A 26057-nucleotide genomic window follows, 5' to 3' on the forward strand; every position below is an offset into this window, starting at 1 on the left:
TATCATAAAACACTTTACAGTAATTGATCTATAGTTGAGCTATTGCTTGATAATATGTTTTTGATCTATTGATGTGTAATATATTAAGTTTGTAGCACAACTTTATGCTAGCACAGGAAAGGTTCAGTTAATGAAAGAACTAGGCCACAATTCTAAAACATGAGTGACAATTGACTTTATTACAATATAACTCTCTGTGCAAGTTTCATTCCTTGGTACTTACTTACAAAAACACCTGCAATAGTTCAACATAGGATCATTAAACAAACTCATGGTTTTAAAATTAAGCCACCACTCACACAACTACAAATGCATCAAGAGATAATGGTTATAATTGGAGGCAGGTCCGCCCCCGGTAGCTGAGCGGTCAGTGCAACAGACTGTCAATCCAAAGGGCCCGGGTTCGATTCCCGGCTGGGTCGGAGATTTTCTCCGCTCAGGGACTGGGTGTTGTGTTCTCCTAATCATCATCATTTCTTCCCCATCGGTGCGCAAGTCGCCGAAGTGGCGTCAGATCGAAAGAGTTGCACCAGGCGAACGGTCTACCCGACGGGAGGCCCTCGTCACACGACATTTCATTTCAAAGCATTTCATTTCATTTCATTGGAGGCATATACTCAAAGCAGGATTACACAGCTTTCCTTTCATTACAAATGAACTGCCGCTCTTGGTACGTCCCCTTTTACTCTCCAGTAATCAACAGGCCCAGCTCGCCTGTCTCCCCAGGCAGGTCATTGTACACATGGGAGAGAACACAAAGTAACAAGACAAGCTTCTAAAACACACAGACAGATGGTGTTAATTCACCAAGCCTCAAAAACATATTCATATGTGCTTCAGCGAATACGATAACCTCTAGATGTATGTGTACACAACAGAGTTGATTTTGAGTGGGCTGTGCCAACCCGTACACCTAGCACTGGTCCTCTGCAGGTCTTCCTTTCTCTGTACATACAACAGTATCATGAACGAACAGCCACAGGAAGCTGAAAAGAGAAGTACTGAAGTAGTGGCTGCTGGAAATAATGAACTGTTTAAATCCAGGAATTTTGACCACTACTCATTTGTTTTGTGATGGTGTTGCCACTTAAATTACTTCTACTTTATTTTACAATTTGAAAATTGAATTTCAGGCGTTACCTGTGATTTGGTAGTATTTAGCAATAGAAATCTGGGTGCTAGTGTTCTTGAAACAAAAATTTATAAACTGATTTTACCGTTTTCTTCAGTTGGTTGTATCAAAAGAAATCACCATTAGATACTGCTCTTTGAGGAATATCCAAGTGCAAATACACATATTCAGTTCATAATATAGTAACAGTATCTATATGTGGATGGAATGAAGCATTTTAGGGAAGTTAATTTGCAATGTCAGTACACTGTAGGTGGCTGTGTTTGTTTATATGGAGTCACATCACATAAGTGGTCTGTAATGCCAAAGAATCATGTTTGCCAAAATAAACGATGATTCATGTAATAAACTGCAAAATTTCTAAGTTTTACACCTTACTTACTGTCACAACTTTTTCTAATATTCCTTTGCATAGCAGGTGTCATATTCCCTCTGTCATTGGTTGAATGAACTGTAAGTCAGTTCTGTTGTATGCTTTACAGCCAGTGAAACGTCTCTATATTTACTCTGCCAAATTAGAAGCCCAGATTTTAAATATTAGCCACGGCTGTAGTTAGTGTCTACACAGCTATAAGAAGGGGATGTTCTTGTGATGTGGTGACATTAGTGAGAACAGGTCTGTCAGTGTGAAGTTGTCACACAGCTATAAATGATACTTCATAAGATTTCATTCTTGAACTCATTGGCTGTGATATTACTTACTTGATTATCTTCGTTGCTGAATACTTCAGGTGCGCAAAATTTTTTTCTATCCCTCCCCTTTGTTTTTGTCTGGGCAGTTACTAGTGTTAAAGAGCACTTCTTTACACAGTTCTCATTCACAAGTGAATTGGGCAAAAACGTGTTTGTGTTTTTTTTATATGCTAGAAATACATCCACATTCATAATATGTGCATAATTTCAAACTGTGAAAAGGAAAAGAAACTTATTCCATAGTTTTGAAACACAGATTTCCTTCGAGCTATTTGTTGAGTTTGCAGACAACATAAATTGATGTAACAGTTTTAGTAGTACTGCCTTTGAACTGGCAATAGCAAACTTCAGGTTGGTAGTTTGTATACAGCATTCACCAGTAACGCCACCAGAGTTTTTATTAAACTAATTGGAGAAGAATGTGACAATTTTTAAAGTATGTTATAGCTTTCCTGTTTATTTTATTGACTGCAGCTTGTTACTACCACTCCTTCCACAGGCACATGAGCTGGTCTAAACAGTGAAGTGGAAGCATATATGGAGGCAGCACATTAGGAAACTGTATTTTCCATAAGGAAATACTTGGCTGCTTCATTACCCAGAATTTCCACAAGCCATTATACCCAATAGTGTGAAATCTTCTTACCCTGCCTGTGTAGGTGGAAAACAGTTGTGAATCATTTCGATTTGTTTTCCTGGTTGGTACACATTATGGATAGCCCAAACAGCAGTAATGAATCTGGGCAAATGAGTAATTTGGTAACAGTGTTAAATCTCATCTGCCCAATTGTCTTAATGATTACATAAGTCAGCATTGTACTCCATTCAGGAAAAAAACACATCACAGGCAATTGAATTCTCCTAGATTCAAAAACATGATTACAATTAAAATTCTTTCTGTATGTGGTTTTTTAAAAAATTCTCCAGTGAGAGACTGCACCACAGCCATGCTAACAGGCAAACTGTTGTGACAGTTCAGCACTGGGAAAGGGTTGACGACTTTACAGTTAAATCGTTATTGTATAGAAATATTTCTCCATTTTGTAGTAAAACCTGTAGTAATTCTACATAAAATGCAGGTGCGAGGCTTAATGGTAGTGTGTCCTGAATGTACTTTTTTTCTGCCATGTGATATGTATAATACAGTCAACTTGTTGCAACAAGATTTTACTTTAACCTGGTTTAGACACTAACTATTGGTTTGTTCATCAGAAAATACAACAAATTACCTTAAAATATTACAAAACCATTACCATAGAGAAAAGCCAAGAATAGGTAGTTGTTACACCAAACAGAATTCCTTTTCCTCTGGGTTAATGGTTTTGTAACCTTTCTATGTAATTATTCTGATTTTCTGATGCCGACACCCATAATCGGCATATAAACAGTTAAAGTAAAATCTTGTTGGAACTGGTTGGCTGTGTTATACATATCATGGTCTTGTATGGTTGCTGTCTCACAACCATGTTGAAAATTGTAAGAGTTTTCTGTATCTTCTGTTGTTACAAGTGATGGATAAATAAGTAGAACTTTTATTACATGAGTAAATGTTGAATATGTGAAATAGATATATACTCTGTTTACATGTTCAATTAATTATTGAAAGTGTTTGTACAATATTTATTTGCTGGATATGTAATTGCATAAATTTCCAGAAATGTAAGGGGAACTCTCATCTGCTGCATCACACACAATATTGAATTTTTTGAAGTTTTGTCAATGAGTCATATTTTTTCAAAAATGTTTTGTGTAAGCTAATTCATTTTTTCGACATATGCTATGAAATTGGGAATGTGATATTACTGAAGTATATGCTGGGTAATTCTAGAAGTGGAAGTTAGTGACAAATTTCAAAATTGTGTGCACTCTTATGCACATTTGTTTCATTGACCTTTTTTTTTTTTTTTCCAGAGAATTAAAGTAAAGTTGTTTGGTTCTCTCTCTTGGATCATGATTATACAGAAGAAGCAAAAGCATTCTGGCACAGAGTTTAAGCAGCAGCCATTCATTTGTGCATATATCCCTGGTGAACCGTATTTCTTTGCTTCACAAAAAAATGTAAAACCAAACATTTCAGATGTGAGTATTACATCATGTTTCTTGATTTAAAAAATACGTGTGACATTTATTTTCTTAAGACATGATGATGATGATGATGATGATGATGATCGATGATGATGATGATGATGATGATGTGCTCTGCCCATTAAGCTGCATACACAGTTTTTAAATTGTATCCAAAAATGTGTCAGTGTTTCTGGCTACAACTTGATTGGTGTTGTATGAAATGTATTGCAAACATGTTTCAAAACACAGATAAAGCTGTCTGTGGCTGTCTTTGTACAGATTAAAAGAAACACTATTTCTTGTCAACTACCAATCGTCACATGCACATGGCACTAGGTTTTGTTTGTATTTAGAGTTGTGATTTCATTAGTAAATATAGTTTCTTCTGCAAACAATTTCATGGAGTGGATGTAGCAGCAGACTGCAGAGTTGACATTGCTGTATCAAGCAGATGATTGACTTTGGAATGTATGAAGCAAGTCTACAAGAATAACAAAAACAGGACTACCAGCAGAAAACTGCTGCTATTTTTGCCACTAGCACAAACTACATAAGAATGTTCTGTCGCTTGTGTGATACCGGTGGGAGATACGGAATGTGGAGAAAATAAAGAGCTTGGGCATTTTTGTGGCAACTCTTTACTTGCTTTGATTTTCAATGTTTGTGGTTTCTAGACGACTTATGTGCACCCAAGTACACACACCATGGACAAAATAGCACACAGTTATGCTTATGTCTTTACTTGTATTTTAAATTGTTTATAAACATTCATCCATAGTTACTTTACCATGGTTTACTTCCTTGGAGCTTAAAAAATAATTTGCCAAATCACAAAAAGATCAGTTCGCTAAGAAGTTTTATGTGGTATGTTCAGGGGTGCGAGAGAAGTAGATCAATTGTCATCTTGTCTCCGTGTACTCAGGATTATCTTACCTGCCTTTAAATCATATGAATCAAAGCTTCCTTGTGGAATGTATTGGTTCCTAGCTTCTGCATTTCATTTTAGAAATTGACACCCTGCTGTTAAGGGTATATCTACATCTACATGGATACTCTGCAAATCACATTTAAGTGCTTGGCAGAGGGTTCATCGAACCACCTTCACAATTCTCTATTATTTCCAGCTCATATAGTGCGTGGAAAGAATGAACACCTATATCTTTCTGTACGAGCTCTGATTTGCGCTATTTTATCATTGTGATCATTCCTCCATATGTAGGTCGGTGTCAACAAAATATTTTCGCATTCGGAGTAGAAAGTTGGTTATTGGAATTTCATGAGAAGATTCCATCGCAATGAAAAACCCTTTCTTTTAATGATGTCCTGCCCAAATCCTGTCTCATTTCTGTGACACACTCTCCCATATTTCATAATAATACAAAATGTGCTGCCTTTCTTTGAACTTTTTGGATGTACTCCGTCAGTCCTATCTGGTAAGGATCCCACACTGTGCAGCAGTATTCTAAAAGAGGACGGACAAGTGTAATGTAGGCAGTCTCCTTAGTAGGTCTGTTACATTTTCTAAGTGTCCTGCCAATAAAACGCAGTCTTTGGTTAGCCTTCCCCACAACATTTTCTGTGTGTTCCTTCCAATTTAAGTTGTTTGTAATTGTAATACCTAGGTATTTTGTTGAATTTATGGCTTTTAGATTAGACTGATCTATCGTGTAACCAAAGTTTAACGAGTTCCTTTTAGCACTCATGTGGATGACCTCACACTTTTTATTATTTAGGGTCAACTGCCACTTTTTGCACCATTCAGATATCTTTTCTAAATCGTTTTTCAGTTTGTTTTGATCTTCTGATGACTTTATTAGTCGATAAATGACAGTGTCATCTGCAAGCAACCTAAGAGGGCTGCTCAGATTGTCTCACAAATCGTTTATGTAGATAAGGAACAGCAAAGTGCCTATAACACTTTGTTGGGGAACGCCAGAAATCACTGTTTTACTCGATGACTTTCCGTCAGTTAGTACGAACTGTGACCCCTCTCACTGGAAATTACAAATCCAGTCAGATAACTAAGACGATATTCCATAAGCAGTCAATTACACTACGAGCTACTTGTGTGGTACCGTGTCAAAAGCCTTCTGGAAATACGGAATTGATCTGAAATCTCTTGTCAGTAGCACTCAATACTTCATGTGAATAAAGAGCTAGTTGTTCTTCACAGGAGGCTTGGGTGATAGAAATTCCGAGATTAAAAATTATGTGGGTATTTTCAGATCTGTTCAAAATGAAAATGAGGGTAAGGCAAAGGGGCAGGCTGTGTCCATTACTTTTCAATTGTGTCCTTGAGAAAATGATACAGAAATTGTCCAAACAGAAATCAAGTGATCAAAATTGACGAATCACTCATTTTAGGTAGAGGTAATTTATCGATATATCTGGCATTTGCAAGTAGTTTTGCAATATTAACTTGCAACATATCAGCAGCCCAGCCCCAACTTGAACTCTTGAAAGACACAGCAGAAAAATTTGCTCTTCAGATACCTTTTGAAACGAGCACATGACGTGCAATAAGCAAGTACCAAAGTTCATAGAGATGAAATATGGCAAAATTAAACACAATTTAAATATCTTGACGGAAGCATACAGGAAAATGAAATTTAAACAAAAGCAGACAAAATTAGATGCCAAAAGGTGGAAACTACATACTGACATATGCAAAATATATTCCACAAGAAATGTATGTCCAAGCACACAATACAGTAATTAAACCAGAGTGCCTTTATGGCTCAGAAGCACTAAATTTGTACACGAAAACTGATATTCAAGATATTTCGAAAAAGGAACCCAAAATCATAAGAGAAATTCCAGCCCAAAACTTGTAGATGAACAACATCCACTAAGAAGCAGTCAGGAAATCAAACCATACGAAAGCATAAACCTTGAGATTAGAAAATGCAGGTTAAGATTCCATGGGCACATTAAAGGAATGAATTGAGACAGACTTAAAATACAAATAGACTTCCTCCCACCACTACTCCTCCTCTTCCTTCTCCATTAGGAGCAAAGCCAAAACAGACCCAATGAAATGAGTTGATGAGTTAAAAATTGATCTGACATTGGTAGGAATTAATACAGATGATGTGCAAAACTGCAAGATCTTCAGGTCCAACATCCACATATAAGCAAAAGAGGAAAAACTGAAGAATGCGACTGAGACAACATGGTCTGAAGAGAGAAGGAAGCCCATAGGAGGAGAATGAAAGAATTATAGCCACAAAGAAAGGCAAACTCTCAACTCCTAAGTACTTTGCATGGTCCTAATGGGCTTATTTGCTGCTGCTGCTGCTGCTGCTGCTGATGATGATGATGATATTATTAGCAAATGTCCCATTGGAGAACAATAAGCTGGTGATTTTCAGTTATTCTTAATGTTTTTGTTATTTTCCAAATATTTCTTCATTTTCTCCCTGAAGGCCTCTGTTCTTTCTCCAGTCTACTTTGGTTGGTATGGTTTCGGTTCAGTCTCCGGAGTAAACTTCCACTTGTTAAATTTGCTTCTGAATCAATCCCTTTCTGATGTGTTTGTTACATCAATGTTTGCTTTTCCCAAATGCTTCTTATCTTCAGTTACCCAGGTATTCATGCTTTAATAGATGTCACATAGTACAATAGACGTTTAATTAGTCTGTATCCAGGTAATCTGTCTAGCTGTCCATAGAACTTCATTTGTCTCTTCATGATGTCCATTTCAATGTTTGATACTATCTGTTGTCTCGACTGTTTGCAATTTGTATCCAACTCGTGTGTATCATGGATCCAGAAATTTTCTAATCATCTTCATCTCTACTTTCTTAATCTCTTGTAAATCTAGTTTTCGATTCAATGAGTGTGTTTCACTTGTATATGAGAGTGTTGGTTTGATTACTGTGTTGTAATTTCTGATTTTAATGCCTTTTGCCAGGCATTTTTTGTTACACAAATTTTGAATAAATCCAGATGCTAACTTGATTTTCTGCTACCTGCTTTTTGTGCTATTTTTTCAAGTCCTGTTTGTTCAATAATTTCACTGAGATACTTAGTGTTTGACTCTGTTGATTTCACCATAATTTGTTCCAAGTTTCAGAATATCTAACTTGGAATAGGTGAATTCAGTTTTCACAAAGGAGATTTGCAGGCCAACCTTCTCTGCACTTCTTTGAGGGTCTCAATTTGTTTAGTGCAGTTTCTTCACTGTTGGTTAGAATTGCTAAGTTGTCTGCAAATGCTAAATATGGAAAGTTCAATTTTCCTTGACCAATTCCTTATTCAACGGGATTTCAGAAGTTCTGTTTTCTTATATTTCGCATTCTTTCATTACTTTGTCCAAAACTGTTGAATAATTGTGGCAGGATCCCATCTGCTTGTATTTTGTTTGAACTAAGAATGGTTCCAAAATTTCATTTATGAATTTAATTTTTGATTCGATAGAGATTGTCTGTCTATAGAATGGTATGTTCTGTGCAGACTGTTGGTTTCAACCTGATTGCTTTAATTTTTAAAATAGTTTTAAGATTAAGATTTAAGATTGTTTTAAGATTAAAGGTTAATTTTTAAGGTAAAAGATCTGTTCTGGGCATGATCTATTATGTCGAAGGCCTGCTTGATAACCTGAAATTGCTATTATGTCGAAAGCCTGCTTGATAATCTGAAATTGTGTGTTCTAGGTGTTCTTGTGCAAATAAAATTTTGTAAGTGACCGGCAAATGTGAAATGCCTCTGTAGTTGTTTACATCTCTCCCACCCCCTTTTTGTGCAATGTATGAATTAGTGCACATTTGCAATTCTGTGGAATATTTTGTCTGCCAAATTTCTTGGATGATTTGAGTGATTTTTTTTAAGGAATTTGGACCAAGGTTCTTCAGTAGCTTAAGCTAAAATCTCATCTTATCCTGATGACTTAGTTTTGGGCTTTTTAACGTGACTATAAATTTTGTCTTGAGTTGGCGGTAGTGAAGGTTGATTCTTGTGTTCTTGTTGTAATCTGTGGAATCTTGTACTCCTTTGTGAGTAGATTAAAAGTTGTGAGAAATATTTTGCTAATTCTTTACAATTTCTTTATTTGATAGCGTCAATTTTTCATTTTGTTACCCACAACAGAGATTTCATGGAGTGTATCTTTTGATTTGATTTGCAAATGTTTTGTAAAAGTCATTTGTTTTGTGGTTCCTAAAGTCTTCAGTTGTATTCAGCTGTTCATCAAGATATTTTCTTTTAGTTTGTCTAAGTATTTTACATGTTTATTTTCTGACTTTAAAAAATTTGTCATGTGGTTTCTGATTTTTCAGAATTGTAGTTTAAGAAGGCTCGTTGTCTCTCTTCTACTGTGTTATCACAGTTGGAATTCCATCATGGGTGTTTGGATTTTTTCTTTAATGGGATCAGTTATTGTTGTAACTATTACTTTTATTCTTATCTTTAATGGGATCAGTGATTATTGTTATTATTACTTTTATTCTTCTTCTTCTTCTTCTTCTTCTTATTATTATTATTATTATTATTATTAATATTATGAAACTACATTTATGCAGCAAGTTTGTTTCAGGAAAGTAATTGGATCATACTAAAATGTTCACAAACATCTCTTATAGCTTCTGAATGATCACCCACATCATCATAGTGTGGAAGTAAAAGAAAATAGTAGCTTCAGGTTTGCAGTTAGCTTTTCCCACATTCGACAGCAGTAGGCCTGACAACATTATGCTTCCAATTTAAAACTTTCAGCAGTTTTGACACTTTTTATCAGAGTTCACAAAGCATTTGTAATTACATAATGATGAAATGTAAGAATTATTAACTGCGTATTAAAATTGTACATAGTCATGTGGGAATGCTTTCTGAGTCTTTGATACTATAACACATTTTCAAACTTTTCAAGTCAGCATTTGTCCCTTGAGTCTGTAAATTAGTCAACAGCAACTTCTTCTGACATCTTTTCTTTGTTGGCCGTGGTAACTTTATGATATTTTTTCTTTCTGTTGTGCCTTTATGCTGACCCACTAAGGCATCAAGCAAGTCTTTTTTGGGTGTTGAGAAATCAGAACAACACATCTTTTTGTGCTTATTTCCTTTCATCTTTACAACAAGACACCTTCAAAAATAAATACTATGCATCTATGATCCATGATTAATAACTGTAGTCAGAAGCATGATAGTTGTGTAGATAATAGATTTTAATGTTGTTGACAAGTATTTTTCGTGCTAATGTAGGTCTATGCAGAACCTCCTTCAGTTCATTTATACAACATGATGAATTTATGAACATAGTTGATTTTCCAAACAAGTTCAAAACTTATATCCAGTCAAAGATGTTCATACAATTGGTACTTTCTCGTGTAGACAATTTCTGTTCTTCATGTTGCCAGCATTTTTTTCATTCACCTTGTGTAACATTACATTTACTTATTATATCTGTCCATTTCACACTTTCCAATTCTGTCAAGCTGCACATCCCAGAAGCCTTAAAACATTTCATTTCTCTCTCTGTTGTGTTATCTATGTTATAGCAGCATTCTGTGCAAAACTCTTCTTTGATTTTTCCTTGGTTCTTTATTTAATGGACTACAGAAAATATTCTTTTTGTAAAACATTAATTTTGCACTAGCTTTGTATTTCTTCATTACATGTCATGCTACTAGTTAAGTTTTAACAGTACATACCTGAAAGTATCAACTTATTGTACCACTCTAACAAAGCTTCACTTCTAATGTCCTTCATTGCTTTGTAAAAACCATTGACTTAATCTTCTGTCTTCATTTCATATTCCTTATATCTGGTATTTAGTTCTTTTAATGCATTGTTAACTGCCTTTCATTGTTGCTTAGGAATATGATATCATCACAAATCTTACTTTGTCACACTAGTGTTTTGTTGGAAGGAGGTCTTATTGAATTGTCTTAATAGACACAGAATCACTTCATGCAAATGTTGGGATATTTCCTTTGAAAGAGTATGGCCAATTTCCTTCCTCATCCTTCCCTAATCCTAGTGTGTGCTCCGCCTCTAATGACCTCATTGTCAGTGGGATGTTAAATGCTAATCACCTCGTCCACAGGTACTAAACAGAGTAGGTGAAAGACAACAGTGTTGTCTTACATCCCTCCCTATTTTAATTCCTTCTGCCATCACATCTCTTATTCTTACTTTTACTGCTTGTCTCACATACAAGTTGGTTATTAGTGTCTTTTCTTTCCAGCTGACTCTCATCTCCTTCAGGACATCTAAAAGTTTAGTCTACTTCACTATGAAAGCAGTTTTACAATTCAATAAAAACTGCAATCGTAACAGTCCAGTTGCATCTTTCGTATCTTTCACTCATCTGAAATTAAGTGATGTTCATCCAATTCTGTCTCACTTGCAAAATCATCACATCATTATTCTTTGTCAATTTATCGCCAAGAAAATATTAAACTTTTTCTTATATTTGGTGTTAGCACCATAAGTGTTTCTGGGAAATCATTTAGTCACTTACCTTTCTCATAGCTGTTATTGCACAAATGCAATATTTCAGCCTTTCCTTGGATTGAACATTTCAGTTAAATTGAAATCCAATCTCCATGTGTTGCTTCTACACCTTTCGTGTCCTTTTGTGCTATCTCAACATCTTCCATAATAATATCAAATCCTTCTGCTTTCTTCGGATAATTCATTTCATTCTCCATATCCAAAGCATCTAGATGACCCATTGCCTTATATATTTCATTACTATTCTCAGCTGTTTTTCCCTCTTCAGTTCGAAGACTAGATTGATGCCGTTCACCACGCTTATCTATCTGCTTACTGCTGTCAAACATGAGTCCCTACTATTTTTATCCATAAACCCTCCCACCAAACACTTCCTGCCATTACCAGATTGATGCTTTCTTGATGCCTCAGGATACGTCCTGTCAGTCAGTCCCTTCATTTACTCAACTCATGCCATAACTTTCTTTCCTCCCTAGTTAAATTCATTGGTTATTCAACCTACCCTTCTAATTTTAAACATCCTCCAGTGATAACACAGTTCAAAAGCTTTCATTCTCTTCTTATCTGAACTGTTTGTCCATGATTCACATCTGTACCAGACTACAATCAAGACAGGTGCTTTCAGCCTAGGCTTTCTGATACAAATTTACATTAGATGTTCACAAATTTCTCTCTTCCTGAAATAATAATTGTGGAAGTTCTTGGATGGGTGATTACATGAAATAAGGGAAAGACAACCACTCACCTATGGCAGACTAGTGCATGGAACACAGTAACACATAACTGAAAAGAGCAGTCCACACTAGCTTTCAAGCACTAGCTTCTTTCTTTTCCAGCAATAGTAGACACATTCACACATAGAAACCACACACACCAAAAGGTGCACTCCAGTGGCCACAGGTGTGTGTGCGTGGGTGCACGCATGCACTGGTTCCTGAAAGCTAGTGTGAAAGCAGTTTTTTTGTCTGAAATGTGTTTCTTGCTATTGCCATATCCCATTTTGCATCATCTCATTTTGGGCATAAGTTACTTTGCTGCTCAAATAACTCATCTACTACTTTTAGTGTCTCATTTACTAACCTAATCCTCCCAGAATTGCCTGATGTAGTTTCACTACATTCTGTTACCCTTGTTTTACTGTTGTTTCCATTATATGCACGCTGTTTGCTTCTGGTTTCCTCCTCCAAATTCTGTAATAAGGTCTTAAAATTCTATGGTCTGATTCTTACTCTTGTGTTCTTCATTGTTACCATTATAATTTAGCTTCAGAGTTAACCAAATTACAGAACTTACCAAGGTTTTTTTTGTACCCTAAATTGGAGTTATTGTTTACAAGTGCGTTAACGTTAAGCGTTTTTACAAATTTTGGGATTCAAATATAAACAAAGGCATTTAATTATTTTTAGTAGGTGAGGGGACAAGAAGTTTTTGTGGTGGCAATTTTGGTACTGTATTTTCTGCAGAAATAGTGCTTAAGAATTCCTGTGTTTCAGGGGCTATTGTCTACATTTGGGTACAGGAGATTAAATGACTGCAAACTGTCAGCTCCTGATATTGCATCAATGGTAACACTGCTAAGAAATAAAGCTGCTAAAGCGTTTGATGCTCATTCAGCTCAACATTCTATTGCTCCATACTCTCCAGGTTAGTTCAGTGAGTATTGCTATATTTTCTATTTTTTTTTCAGTAATTTGGCTGAGTTGCAGAAAACCAGTGATATCAAAGACTGTAGTTTATAAAAGGTAATGTCTGAGTTTATGGATAATAAGTGCACTTCATCATAAGAAGCACCAGATTAAAAAAATTCTGTTGCTAATTGACACAGATCATATCTATGAGATAGTGGTGTGTGTGTGTGTGTGTGTGGGGGGGGGGGGGGGATGAGATAAGATACTCCCACACCTGTCCTATCTCCGAAAATGATGTTCCAAGCTGTTGATTCACTGGCCATGGGAAGTATGAAGGAAGGATGATTTACACAGTTTCTCCAGGTCTCTCCTACATTTATAACTGTTCTTTCGTACCATGCTATATTCAATACATGGAAGATATATCTCGGTTGTTTAGTCTTCAGACTCTGATTGTGGATGTTATTGAAATTCATTATGTCTATGGAATAAATAAAAAGAAGGATGAATTGTTTGTCAAGACTGTCCTATAGTTGAGTGTAAGCCATATCCTTTGTAATTTTCAATGCAATAGGGTCCGCAGCTGCGATAAATATTTTGAAAGATTTCTTGATGCCCTCAGCTGTCATTCTCTTTATTTTATGTATGATTGTACTTACCTTCACCATCACCCTTTTCAAAATTATGACTTAACAAGTTGATAGATTTGTCATGGTGCTGTTGGCAATATGCAGTCACAAATCATACTTGTGAATAGCCATTGCCTATTGCATAAAATAACTCTTCATACATTTATCATTCTTGATGTGGCAGTGCTTAATGGTGTGAGCAACAGTGGGTTTTTATAATTGAGCAAGTACTCTCTGAAGTTTAGGCACGTGGACAATGCTCAGCATTGTAAATTCCATTGTGCAGTTTCTTACTTTATGTGTCCTTTAGTTTCTGACACCACAAAATCTGGAATATCCTGAAATGCTTCCCTCCTGCTATCCAGTTCCATCTTTTGTTTTTAAGCAGAAGCTTGCCCAGAAGAGTTCACAATTCTGCGAAATTTGCAATGTGATTCTCATTAAATGAGTAGAGGCTCAGGAACAAATGTAGTTATTCAATACAGGAGGACTGATTCATTTTCCTGTTTCCATTACCTTGTTTGTTATTAGCTATATCCCATCAGGTGTGATTTCGAAGTTGAGGAATTTGATCTTGTTCACACATCACTTGATTTTATCAGGTTGGATCATCACTACATGTCTTCAGAGGGCTGTCAAAAGCTGCTTGAGATGTCCAATTTGATCACTGAACTTTTGACACTCTATGATAGGAGTGTAAGCCTCACTGAACATAAGAAGTCCCAGTATGAGAATATCATTGGTAGTTTTCACAAACACTGAGGTGGAATATTTTAGCCCTAACGGAACCCTGTAAAATACTGGTTGCCTCAGAAAAAAAAGGTTGCAGGATGTTTCTGACAGAACTCGTGCCTCTCTTGTGTTGGCTTGGATAGTGTCCCACCAGCTTCAGTATTGATTAACCTTGCAGCAAAATAGCAGGAATCGAAATATTGAATAGAATGATACATAAGAAATGCCACTATTGTAAAGGAACTCAATTGCCAGGAATGTAATGAAGACGACATCCAAGAACGGATGAGTGTTGATGCAGATCAAAGACCAATCATGTAGGATAGCAAAATTATAAATGTAGCCACTGATGAAGCTGATGTTGCCAGTGTGTCGTCAGCTAGTGGTCCAGGAAATGAAGATGAAAATATGCCAGCTTCTTCTAAAGCATTTATGTGTGTAGAAACTGCCTTATGGTTGTTTGAAGCTCAAGATGAAAGTGACTAGTATCCGATCATTGTCCTGAAGAACAGTGCATGACTTAGTTGCTCATAAGTGGGTAGGCTTTCTTAGACCGACCGAAATTAAGGATTTTTTAAGTATTTATTCTGTACATATGTACTGCACCTGCAAATTGCATATGTATTACATTTTTTTGTTGACTGGACTGTTCTACTTATTTAGATTTGTTATAATAAGAGATCCCCCCCATGAACCATGGACCTTGCCGTTGGTGGGGAGGCTTGCGTGCCTCAGCGATACAGATGGCAGTACCGTAGGTGCAACCACAACGGAGGGGTATCTGTTGAGAGGCCAGACAAACATGTGGTTCCTGAAGAGGGGCAGCAGCCTTTTCAGTAGTTGCAGGGGCAACAGTCTGGATGATTGACTGATCTGGCCTTGCAACATTAACCAAAACGGCCATGCTGTGCTGGTACTGCGAACGGCTGAAAGCAACGGGAAACTACAGCCGTAATTTTTCCCGAGGACATGCAGCTTTACTGTATGATTAAATGATGATGGCGTCCTCTTGGGTAAAATATTCCGGAGGTAAAATAGTCCCCCATTCGGATCTCCGGGCGGGGACTACTCAGGACGACGTCGTTATTAGGAGAAAGAAAACTGGCGTTCTACGGATCGGAGCGTGGAATGTCAATCCCTTAATCGGGCAGATAGGTTAGAAAATTTAAAAAGGGAAATGGATAGGTTAAAGTTAGATATAGTGGGAATTAGTGAAGTTCGGTGGCAGGAGGAACAAGACTTTTGGTCAGGTGAATACAGGGTTATAAATACAAAATCAAATAGAGGTAATGCAGGAGTAGGTTTAATAATGAATAAAAAAATAGGAGTGCGGGTAAGCTACTACAAACAGCATAGTGAACGCATTATTGTGGCCAAGATAGACACAAAGCCCATGCCTACTACAGTAGTACAAGTTTATATGCCAACTAGCTCTGCAGATGATGAAGAAATTGATGAAATGTATGATGAGATAAAAGAAATTATTCAGATAATGAAGGGAGACGAAAATTTAATAGTCATGGGTGACTGGAATTCGTCAGTAGGAAAAGGGAGAGAAGGAAACACAGTAGGTGAATATGGACTGGGGCAAAGAAATGAAAGAGGAAGCCGTCTGATAGAATTTTACACAGAGCACAACTTAATCATAGCTAACACTTGGTTCAAGAATCATAAAAGAAGGTTGTACACATGGAAGAATCCTGGAGATACTAAAAGGTATCAGATAGATTATATAATGGTAAGACAGAGATTTAGGAACCAGGTTTTAAATTGTAGGACATTTCCAGGGGCAGATGTGGACTCTGACCACAACCTATTGGTTATGACCTGTAGGTTAAAACTGAAGAAACTGCAAAAAGGTGGGAACTTAAAGACATGGGATCTGGATAAGCTGAAAGAACCAGAGGTTGTACAGTGTTTCAAGGAGAGCATAAGGGAACAATTGACAGCAATGTGGGAAAGAAACACAGTAGAAGAAGAATGGGTAGCTCTGAGGGATGAAGTAGTGAAGGCAGCAGAGGATGAAGTAGGTAGAAAGACGAGGGCTGCTAGAAATCCTTGGGTAACAGAAGAAATATTGAATTTAATTGATGAAAGGAGAAAATATAAAAATGCAGTAAATGAAGCAGGCAAAAAGGAATACAAACGTCTAAAAAATGAGATCGACAGGAAGTGCAAAATGGCTAAGCAGGGATGGCTAGAGGACAAATGTAAGGATGTAGAAGCTTATCTCACTAGGGGTAAGATAGATACTGCCTACAGGAAAATTAAAGAGACCTTTGGAGAGAAGAGAACCATGTGTATGAATATCAAGAGCTCAGATGGCAACCCAGTTCTAAGCAAAGAAGGGAAGGCAGAAAGGTGGAAGGAGTATATAGAAAGTTTATACAAGGGCGATGTGCTTGAGGACAATGTTATGGAAAGGGAAGAGGATGTAGATGAAGACGAAATGGGAGGTAAGATACTGCGTGAAGAGTTTGACAGAGCACTGAAAGACCTGAGTCGAAACAAGGCCTCCGGATTAGACAACATTCCATTAGAACTACTGACCGCCTTAGGAGAGCCAGTCCTGACAAAACTCTACCAGCTGGTGAGCAAGATGTATGAGACAGGTGAAATACCCTCAGACTTCAAGAAGAATATAATAATTCCAATCCCAAAGAAAGCAGGTGCTGACAGATGTGAAAATTACCGAACTATCAGTTTAATAAGTCACAGCTGCAAAATACTAACGCGAATTCTTTACAGACGAATGGAAAAACTGGTAGATGCGGACCTCGGGGAGGATCAGTTTGGATTCCGTAGAAATGTTGGAAGACGTGGGGCAATACTGACCTTACGACTTATCTTAGAAGAGATTAAGAAAACCTACGTTTCTAGCATTTGTAGACTTAGAGAAAGCTTTTGACAATGTTGACTGGAATACTCTCTTTCAAATTCTGAAGGTGGCAGGGGTAAAATACAGGGAGCGAAAGGCTATTTACAATTTGTACAGAAACCAGATGGCGGCCATAAGAGTCGAGGGGCATGAAAGGGAAGCAGTGGTTGGGAAATGAGTGATACAGGGTTGTAGCCTCTCCCCGATGTTATTCAATCTGTATATTGAGCAAGCAGTAAAGGAAACAAAAGAAAAATTTGGAGGAGGTATTAAAATTCATGGAGAAGAAGTAAAAACTTTGAGGTTCGCCGATGACATTGTAATTCTGTCAGAGACGGCAAAGGATTTGGAAGAGCAGTTGAATGGAATGGACAGTGTCTTGAAAGGAGGATATAAGATGAACATCAACAAAAGCAAAACGAGGATAATGGAATGTAGTCAAATTAAATCGGGTGATGCTGAGGGAATTAGATTAGGAAATGAGACACTTAAAGTAGTAAAGGAGTTTTGCTATTTAGGAAGTAAAATAACTGATGATGTTCGAAGTAGAGAGGATATAAAATGTAGACTGGCAATGGCAAGGAATGCGTCTGAAGAAGAGAAATTTTTTAACATCGGGTATAGATTTAAGTGTCAGGAAGTCGTTTCTGAAACCATTTGTATGGAGTGTAGCCATGTATGGAAGTGAAACATGGACGATAAATAGTTTGGACAAGAAGAGAATAGAAGCTTTCGAAATGTGGTGCTACAGAAGAATGCTGAAGATCAGATGGGTAGATCACATAACTAATGAGGAGGTATTGAATAGGATAGGGGAGAAAAGAAGTTTGTGGCACAACTTCACTAGAAGAAGGGATCGGTTGGTAGGACATGTTTTGAGGCATCAAGGGATCACAAATTTAGCATTGGAGGGCAGCGTGGAGGGTAAAAATTGTAGAGGGAGACAAAGAGATGAATACACTAAGCAGGTTCAGAAGGATGTAGGTTGCAGTAAATACTGGGAGATGAAGCGGCTTGCACAGGATAGAGTAGCATGGAGAGCTGCATCAAACCAGTCTCAGGACTGAAGACAACAACAACAACAATAATGAGATAAATTTTATTATAAATATATGTAGTTCTTATTGGTAAATTCATAAGTAATAGTATACAGTCCAATTGTCTGAATAAACCAGTCTTCTGACCATCCACGTCCCAAAATTAGTACAGTTCTACGGTTCCTATGTCATGGGTATGGGCTGCACTTCACTCTCTCCAAGGTTGCCATCAACAGTCCACCCTCCCAGGTCTACATCTCCCACATGACCTTTGTACGGACCCGTTGATTCTTGCAGAACATCTTGCGACCCATTTTGCAATGGCATCAACATCAGCCTCCTATCCGGCTGCTTTCCTTCACTGGAAACAGCAGGCCAAAGTTTCCACCTTATGTTTTACCCCTAGTCAGTCAGAATCTTACAACTAACCTTTTACTGAATGGGAATTTCTTTCCGCATTTTCTTCTTCTCATGATACAGCCGCTGGCCCAGACTCCATTCATAACCAACTGCTTCAACATCTCAGTTCTCCATAACCCCAACATCTTCTCCAGATCTTCAACGGTATTTGGCTCCAGGGTGACTTCACTTCTCAATGGAGGGGTAGCATCGTGGTTCCTGTCCTTAAGCCTGGTGAGAACGCTGTATTTGTTGAAAGCTATTGGCCAATTAGTTTGACGAATGTTGTTTGCAAGTTACTTTCCCCTTACAAGTGTGGCTTCCTAGAGGGACGGTCTCCGATCGACCATTTACTTCGCTTGGAATCTGCAGTTTGGCAGGCTTTTTCCCAGCGCTGCCATTTGGTTGCAGTATTTTTCGACCTTCACAAGGCCTATGACAAGACTTCGCGCCATCACATCTTACTTACACTTCAATAGTGGGGTCTTCGGGGCCCACTCCCGATTTTTAACCTCCAGTTCCTGTTCCATCGGTCGTTCAGGGTTCTGGTTGGTACTGTTTTTAATTCTCCACAGACCCTGTAGACTGGCATCGCACAGGGATCTGTATTGAGTGCACTTCTTTTCCTCATTGCTATCAATGGGCTTGTTGCCTCTGTCGGTCCTTTGGTCGCTCCTGCTCTGTATGTGGATTATTTCTGCATTTGGGTTAGTTCCTCTTCGATGGCCTCTGCAGAGTGGCAGCCTCAGGGAGCTATACAGCATGCTTCTGCATGGACCCTCTTACACGGGTTTCATTTCTCTCCTTTAAAATCACGAGTGGTCCACTTCTGTCACTGTACTACCATCCACCCCTATTCAGAGCTCTATCTCGATGTACAATGATTGCCTGTAGTCCTACAGTTTCGTTTCGTGGGTCGTCTTTTCGACAACAAGCTCACCTGGCTGCCCCATATCAGACTTCTGAAGGTAGGGCGTTCCCGTAAACTTAATGTTCATCGCTCCCTTGCCCACACCTCTTGGGGTGCAGATCACTCCATCCTTCTCTGCCTTTATCGTGCTATAGTTCTGTCTCGCTTGGACTATGGTTGTCAAGTTTATGGTTCGGCTGCTCCTTCCAAACTGCACATGCTGGATCCAGTCCACCATCGTGGTATCCGTTTGTCCACCTGTGCCTTCGATACTAGCCCTGTTGATAGTCTCCTGGTTGAAGCTGGGATCCGCCCCCCTTTCTGTTTGGCGGTCCCAGCTTCTGGTGTCTTATGCAATTGCTGTCCATTCCTCTCCCACTCATCCTTCCTATTCTCGGGTTTACCGGTTGGGCTCCGCCTTGCGCCTCTTCGCCGTGATTATCAGCTTCCTTCTTTGTCCTGTCTTCCATGCTACCCCCCGCCCCCCTACCCCTTGGATCTCTGCCGAGGTCAGAAAAATTCCATTCCCCAATGGTGCTCCGTTCCTTTTTCTGCTGAATTTTATGTGAGTGTGAGTTTCAGGGTGCCGTTATTTTTTACACCGATGGCTATAAATCTGCTGATCATGTGGGATATGCCTTCACTTCCTCTGTTGGAAAGGAAAATCATCTGCTGCCACCTACATGTGGGATGTTTACTGCAGAATTGATGGCAATTTCCCAGGCCCTTACCTTTATTAAACAGTCCCAACACAACCGCGTTTTGTTATGTACAGACTCGATGAGTGGCCTTCAGGCTGTTGACCGGTGTTTTTCGCACCATCCCTTGGTCTCGGCCATCCATGACCATCTCGCTGATCTTCACAGTGCTGCTTGTTCCGTTGACTTCCTTTGGGTCCCTGGCCATGTGAGTATCCCAGGTAATGAGCTTGCTGATGGTTTGTCACTTACCCCCATTCTCTGTAATGCCTCCTGCAGCGGATTTACGGCTTCACATCAAATCCCACTTCACACAATCATGGGCCAACTCTTGGAAGGCTACCTCCCTGTCTAATAAACTTTGTGCGATTAAGGTGACACCAGGCCTGTGACGTACTTCCTTTCGCCTCTCCCAAAAGGACTCGACCACACTGTGTCGTCTACGCATCGGCCATACTAGGCTGACCCATGGTTTTCTTTTGCATAATGAGCCACGCCCACTTTGTGGTTGTGGAGCCTTCCAGTCAGTAGGCCATATTTTGGTGGAATGCTCCCTTCTTTTGGCTTTGCGTGCTAAGTACAGACTCCTCCGCACTTTACCTTTAATGTAGGCTGATGATTCCTGGACAGTCGAACTGGTTCTCAGTTTCCTCCGGGAAAGTGGTTTTTATTGTCAGTTTTAAGGTTTTTAATGTCATTCTGGTGTTGGGGCAGGGCAGTGAGTGTTGGGGTATCCCCACTGTAAGCTGTGTTTGGAGATTCCCGACTCCCCTCCCTGGCCAAGATCCTCTTTTCTTCCCCTTTTACTCTGTTTTTATCACTTGTTAGGATTGGTTAGTCTCCTGTTCCCATACGGACTTCTACATTCTAGCGGTTGAATGCCTTTAAGTCGCAGGTGGTCTTGCTTCTACTACTTCAGAGGTGGGATACTTCCTGCCTCTAGCCTAGTGTTGGGGTCACTTTCCTTCCTGACTTACCTCATTTTGTTTTTACCATTGACGACATGACTGCACTTTTACATTTTTTAGGCTTTTCCCTTTTATCGTTCTGATTTTTCTGAGATGTCACACTATCTGAATCTGAAACAAGGGCCTGGTGACCTTGCTGTTTGGTCCCTTCAACCCCTATCAACCAACCCAAATTAGTTCGGATTATCAACCTTCTACTGTACTTTGATTCTCCCCTTTTTTTAAAAAAAAGAGAGGATGGGAGAGGGGGGGGGGGGCATGAAAGAAAGGTGGGGTATTTCAAGGCAAATATCACTTGAGAATAAATATACAGAGGAACATGAATTAGTCTACTCAGTTCTTTGAATTAGTTTCTGTTGGACATTCTGGAATTCGCACAACACATTACTTGCATATTGATCCAGAAAGCATTAACTTGATTTGGTCAGTTGCCCTAAATATTATACCATATGGCCATATGAAATGAATGCAATTGAAGTATATCATGTGGTCCATGGCCCGCACGTTCGCTGGATCTGAGGGGTCCCCCGATTTCTTTCTGTGGGGAAGGTTGAAGGATATTTACTATCGTGATCCACCAAAAATTCCTGACAGCATGTGTCAGTGCATTGTCAATGCATGTGCAAACTTTATGGAAGGCGAACTACTTGCTGTTGAGAGGAATGTCGTTACACATATTGCCAAATGCATTGAGGTCGACGGACATCATTTTGAACATTTATTGCATTAATGTGGTATTTACAGCTAATCACGCTGTAACAACAGACATTCTCAGAAATGATCAGTTCACAAAGGTACATGTATCACATTGGAACAACCGAAATAAAATGTTCAAACGTACCTATGTTCTGTATTGTAATTTAAAAAACCTACCTGTTACCAACTGTCTGTCTAGAATTGAGCCATATGTTTGTGACTATTACAGCAGCATCTATCACAAAGCAAAAATAAAGTGGTCCAACTAAAACATTCATATTTCTTTACTTACTACACAAATATGTAATAAAAATGGGGGTTCCTATTTTTAAAAAACACAGTTGATATCCGTTTGACCTATGGCAGCACTATTTAGCCCTCCAGCCATAGCGCCATCTAGTTTTCCCCTTCAAGCTAGACAAGTTTCGTTCTTTGTATTTTTGTCGTTTGACGCTTATTTCGTGAAATATTTGGCCTGGTCACGATCAATGGACCACCCTGTATATGCAACAGAGGTGAAGCGGTATACATATAATAAAAAACACTACAGATATCATCACATGGAAAAGCAAGATAACAGATATAAATAATGTGCACGTTTGATGCACCCTAGATAAACGTCGATACAGGACTCTCAGTAAGGAATGTGCCCCCCCCCCCCCCCCTTCTGTCACTAATGCACATCTACACCTATTACCATGGTGGCTACCAAAGTGTTGAGAGGCCTTGTGTAATGTTATTCCATTCCTGTCTCAAGGTGCTTTTCACTCATTGCATGTGTTGGGGAGGCGGCGTTCGTAGAGAAACAAAGTCTAGCGACAGCACCCCAGGCCATACTATACGGGGCTTAGGACTGGGGAGTATGCAGGCAATTCCTCACCCCGCACCCCTTCACCCCTGTCCCTCCACGTCCCTCGCCCCCCTTCCCCCCTCCCCCCATCCCCTCCTCTCCCCCCATCCCTCACCCCCTTCCCCTCTCTCTCCACCCCCCCGTCCCTCGCTCCCTTCCCCTCTCTCTCCACCCCCCCGTCCCTCGCCCCCTTCCCCACTCTCTCCACCCCCCGTCCCTCGCCCCCTTCCCCTCTCTCTCCACCCCCCCGTCCACCCCCCCCTTCCCCCCTCTCTCTCCACCCCCCCGTCCCTCGCCCCCTTCCCCCCTCTCTCTCCACCCCCCCCGTCCCTCGCCCCTTTCCCCCCTCTCTCTCTACCCCCCCCGTCCCTCGCCCCCTTCCCCCCTCTCTCTACCCCCCGTCCCTCGCCCCCTTCCCCCCTCTCTCTACACCCCCGTCCCTCATCCCCTTCCCCCCTCTCTCTACCCCCCCGTCCCTCGTCCCCTTCCCCCCTCTCTCTCCCCCCCCGTCCCTCGTCCCCCCCCGTCCCTCGTCCCCTTCCCCCCTCTCTCTACCCCCCCCGTCCCTCGTCCCCTTCCCCCCTCTCTCTACCCCCCCGTCCCTCGTCCCCTTCCCCCCTCTCTCTAACCCCCCTTCCCTCGTCCCCTTCCCCCCTCTCTCTACCCCCCCACGGCCCTTTCCCCCTCTCTCTACCCCCCCACGGCCCTTTCCCCCTCTCTCTACCCCCCCCATCCCTCGCCCCATTCCCCCTCTCTCTACCCCCTCCCCGTCCCTCGCCCCCTTCCCCCCTCTCACTACCCCCTGTCCCTCGCCCCCTTCCCCCCTCTCACTACCCCCCGTCCCTCGCCCCCTCTCTCCCCCCGTCCCTCGCCCCCTCTCTCCCCCCGTCCCTCGCCCCCTCTCTCCACCCGTCCCTCGCCCCCTCTCTCCCCCCGTCCCTCGCCCCCTCTCTCCCCCCGTCCCTCGCCCCCTCTCTCCCCCCGTCCCTCGCCCCCTCTCTCGCCCCCTCTCTCGCCCCCTCTCTCGCCCCCTCTCTCGCCCCCTCTCTCGCCCCCTCTCTCGCCCCCTCTCTCGCCCCGTCCCTCGCCCCCTCTCTCCCCCCGTCCCTCGCCCCCTCTCTCCCCCCGTCCCTCGCCCCCTCTCTCCCCCCGTCCCTCGCCCCCTCTCTCCCCCCGTCCCTCGCCCCCGTCCCTCGCCCCCTCTCTCGCCCCCTCTCTCGCCCCCTCTCTCGCCCCCTCTCTCGCCCCCTCTCTCGCCCCCTCTCTCGCCCCCTCTCTCGCCCCCTCTCTCGCCCCCTCTCTCGCCCCCTCTCTCGCCCCCTCTCTCGCCCCCTCTCTCGCCCCGTCCCTCGCCCCCTCTCTCCCCCCGTCCCTCGCCCCCCTCTCTCCCCCCGTCCCTCGCCCCCCTCTCTCCCCCCGTCCCTCGCCCCCCTCTCTCCCCCCGTCCCTCGCCCCCCTCTCTCCCCCCGTCCCTCGCCCCCCTCTCTCCCCCCGTCCCTCGCCCCCTCTCTCCCCCCGTCCCTCGCCCCCCTCTCTCCCCCCGTCCCTCGCCCCCCTCTCTCCGCCCGTCCCTCGCCCCCCTCTCTCCCCCCGTCCCTCGCCCCCCTCTCTCTCCCCGTCCCTCGCCCCCCTCTCTCTCCCCGTCCCTCGCCCCCCTCTCTCTCCCCGTCCCTCGCCCCCCTCTCTCTCCCCGTCCCTCGCCCCCCTCTCTCCCCCCGTCCCTCGCCCCCCTCTCTCCCCCCGTCCCTCGCCCCCCTCTCTCCCCCCGTCCCTCGCCCCCCTCTCTCCCCCCGTCCCTCGCCCCCCTCTCTCCCCCCGTCCCTCGCCCCCCTCTCTCCCCCCGTCCCTCGCCCCCTCTCTCCCCCCGTCCCTCGCCCCCTCTCTCCCCCCGTCCCTCGCCCCCTCTCTCCCCCCCCGTCCCTCGCCCCCTCTCTCCCCCCCCGTCCCTCGCCCCCTCTCTCCCCCCCGTCCCTCGCCCCCTCTCTCCCCCCCCCGTCCCTCGCCCCCTCTCTCCCCCCCCGTCCCTCGCCCCCTCTCTCCCCCCCCGTCCCTCGCCCCCTCTCTCCCCCCCGTCCCTCGCCCCCTCTCTCCCCCCCCGTCCCTCGCCCCCTCTCTCCCCCCCCGTCCCTCGCCCCCTCTCTCCCCCCCCGTCCCTCGCCCCCTCTCTCTCCCCCCGTCCCTCGCCCCCTCTCTCTCCCCCCGTCCCTCGCCCCCTCTCTCTCCCCCCGTCCCTCGCCCCCTCTCTCTCCCCCCCGTCCCTCGCCCCCTCTCTCTCCCCCCGTCCCTCGCCCCCTCTCTCTCCCCCCCGTCCCTCGCCCCCTCTCTCTCCCCCCCGTCCCTCGCCCCCTCTCTCTCCCCCCCGTCCCTCGCCCCCTCTCTCTCCCCCCCGTCCCTCGCCCCCTCTCTCTCCCCCCCGTCCCTCGCCCCCTCTCTCTCCCCCCCGTCCCTCGCCCCCTCTCTCTCCCCCCCCGTCCCTCGCCCCCTCTCTCTCCCCCCCGTCCCTCGCCCCCTCTCTCCCCCCCCGTCCCTCGCCCCCCTCTCTCCCCCCCCGTCCCTCGCCCCCTCTCTCCCCCCCCGTCCCTCGCCCCCTCTCTCCCCCCCCCGTCCCTCGCCCCCTCTCTCCCCCCCCGTCCCTCGCCCCCTCTCTCCCCCCCCCGTCCCTCGCCCCCTCTCTCCCCCCCCGTCCCTCGCCCCCTCTCTCCCCCCCGTCCCTCGCCCCCTCTCTCCCCCCCGTCCCTCGCCCCCTCTCTCCCCCCCCCGTCCCTCGCCCCCTCTCTCCCCCCCCCCGTCCCTCGCCCCCTCTCTCCCCCCCCGTCCCTCGCCCCCTCTCTCCCCCCCGTCCCTCGCCCCCTCTCTCCCCCCCGTCCCTCGCCCCCTCTCTCCCCCCCGTCCCTCGCCCCCTCTCTCCCCCCCGTCCCTCGCCCCCTCTCTCCCCCCCCGTCCCTCGCCCCCTCTCTCCCCCCCCGTCCCTCGCCCCCTCTCTCCCCCCCCGTCCCTCGCCCCCTCTCTCCCCCCCGTCCCTCGCCCCCCTTCCCCCCTCTCTCCCCCCGTCCCTCGGCCCCCTTCCCCCCTCTCTCCCCCCGTCCCTCGGCCCCCTTCCCCCCCTCTCTCCCCCCGTCCCTCGGCCCCCTTCCCCCCCTCTCTCCCCCCGTCCCTCGGCCCCCTTCCCCCCCTCTCTCCCCCCGTCCCTCGGCCCCCTCTCTCCCCCCCTCTCTCCCCCCGTCCCTCGGCCCCCTCTCTCCCCCCCTCTCTCCCCCCGTCCCTCGGCCCCCTCTCTCCCCCCCTCTC

The 26057-nt window shown here is 43.5% G+C and overlaps 1 protein-coding gene across 3 annotated transcripts in view; it reads left to right on the forward strand.

The window, feature by feature from the left end:
- The window catches only part of LOC126298858 (uncharacterized), a 182147-nt gene that overhangs the window by 109041 nt on the left and 47049 nt on the right, over positions 1–26057 (forward strand). For all 3 annotated transcript variants that reach the window (XM_049990365.1, XM_049990366.1, XM_049990367.1), the window contains 2 exons: positions 3737–3904; positions 12838–12988. In XM_049990365.1, coding sequence (XP_049846322.1) covers positions 3737–3904; positions 12838–12988 — 319 coding nt within the window. The remainder of the gene's footprint in view (positions 1–3736; positions 3905–12837; positions 12989–26057) is intronic.

The sequence above is a fragment of the Schistocerca gregaria genome, chromosome X (genome assembly GCF_023897955.1).
Source record: "Schistocerca gregaria isolate iqSchGreg1 chromosome X, iqSchGreg1.2, whole genome shotgun sequence".
Lineage (NCBI taxonomy): Eukaryota > Metazoa > Arthropoda > Insecta > Orthoptera > Acrididae > Schistocerca > Schistocerca gregaria.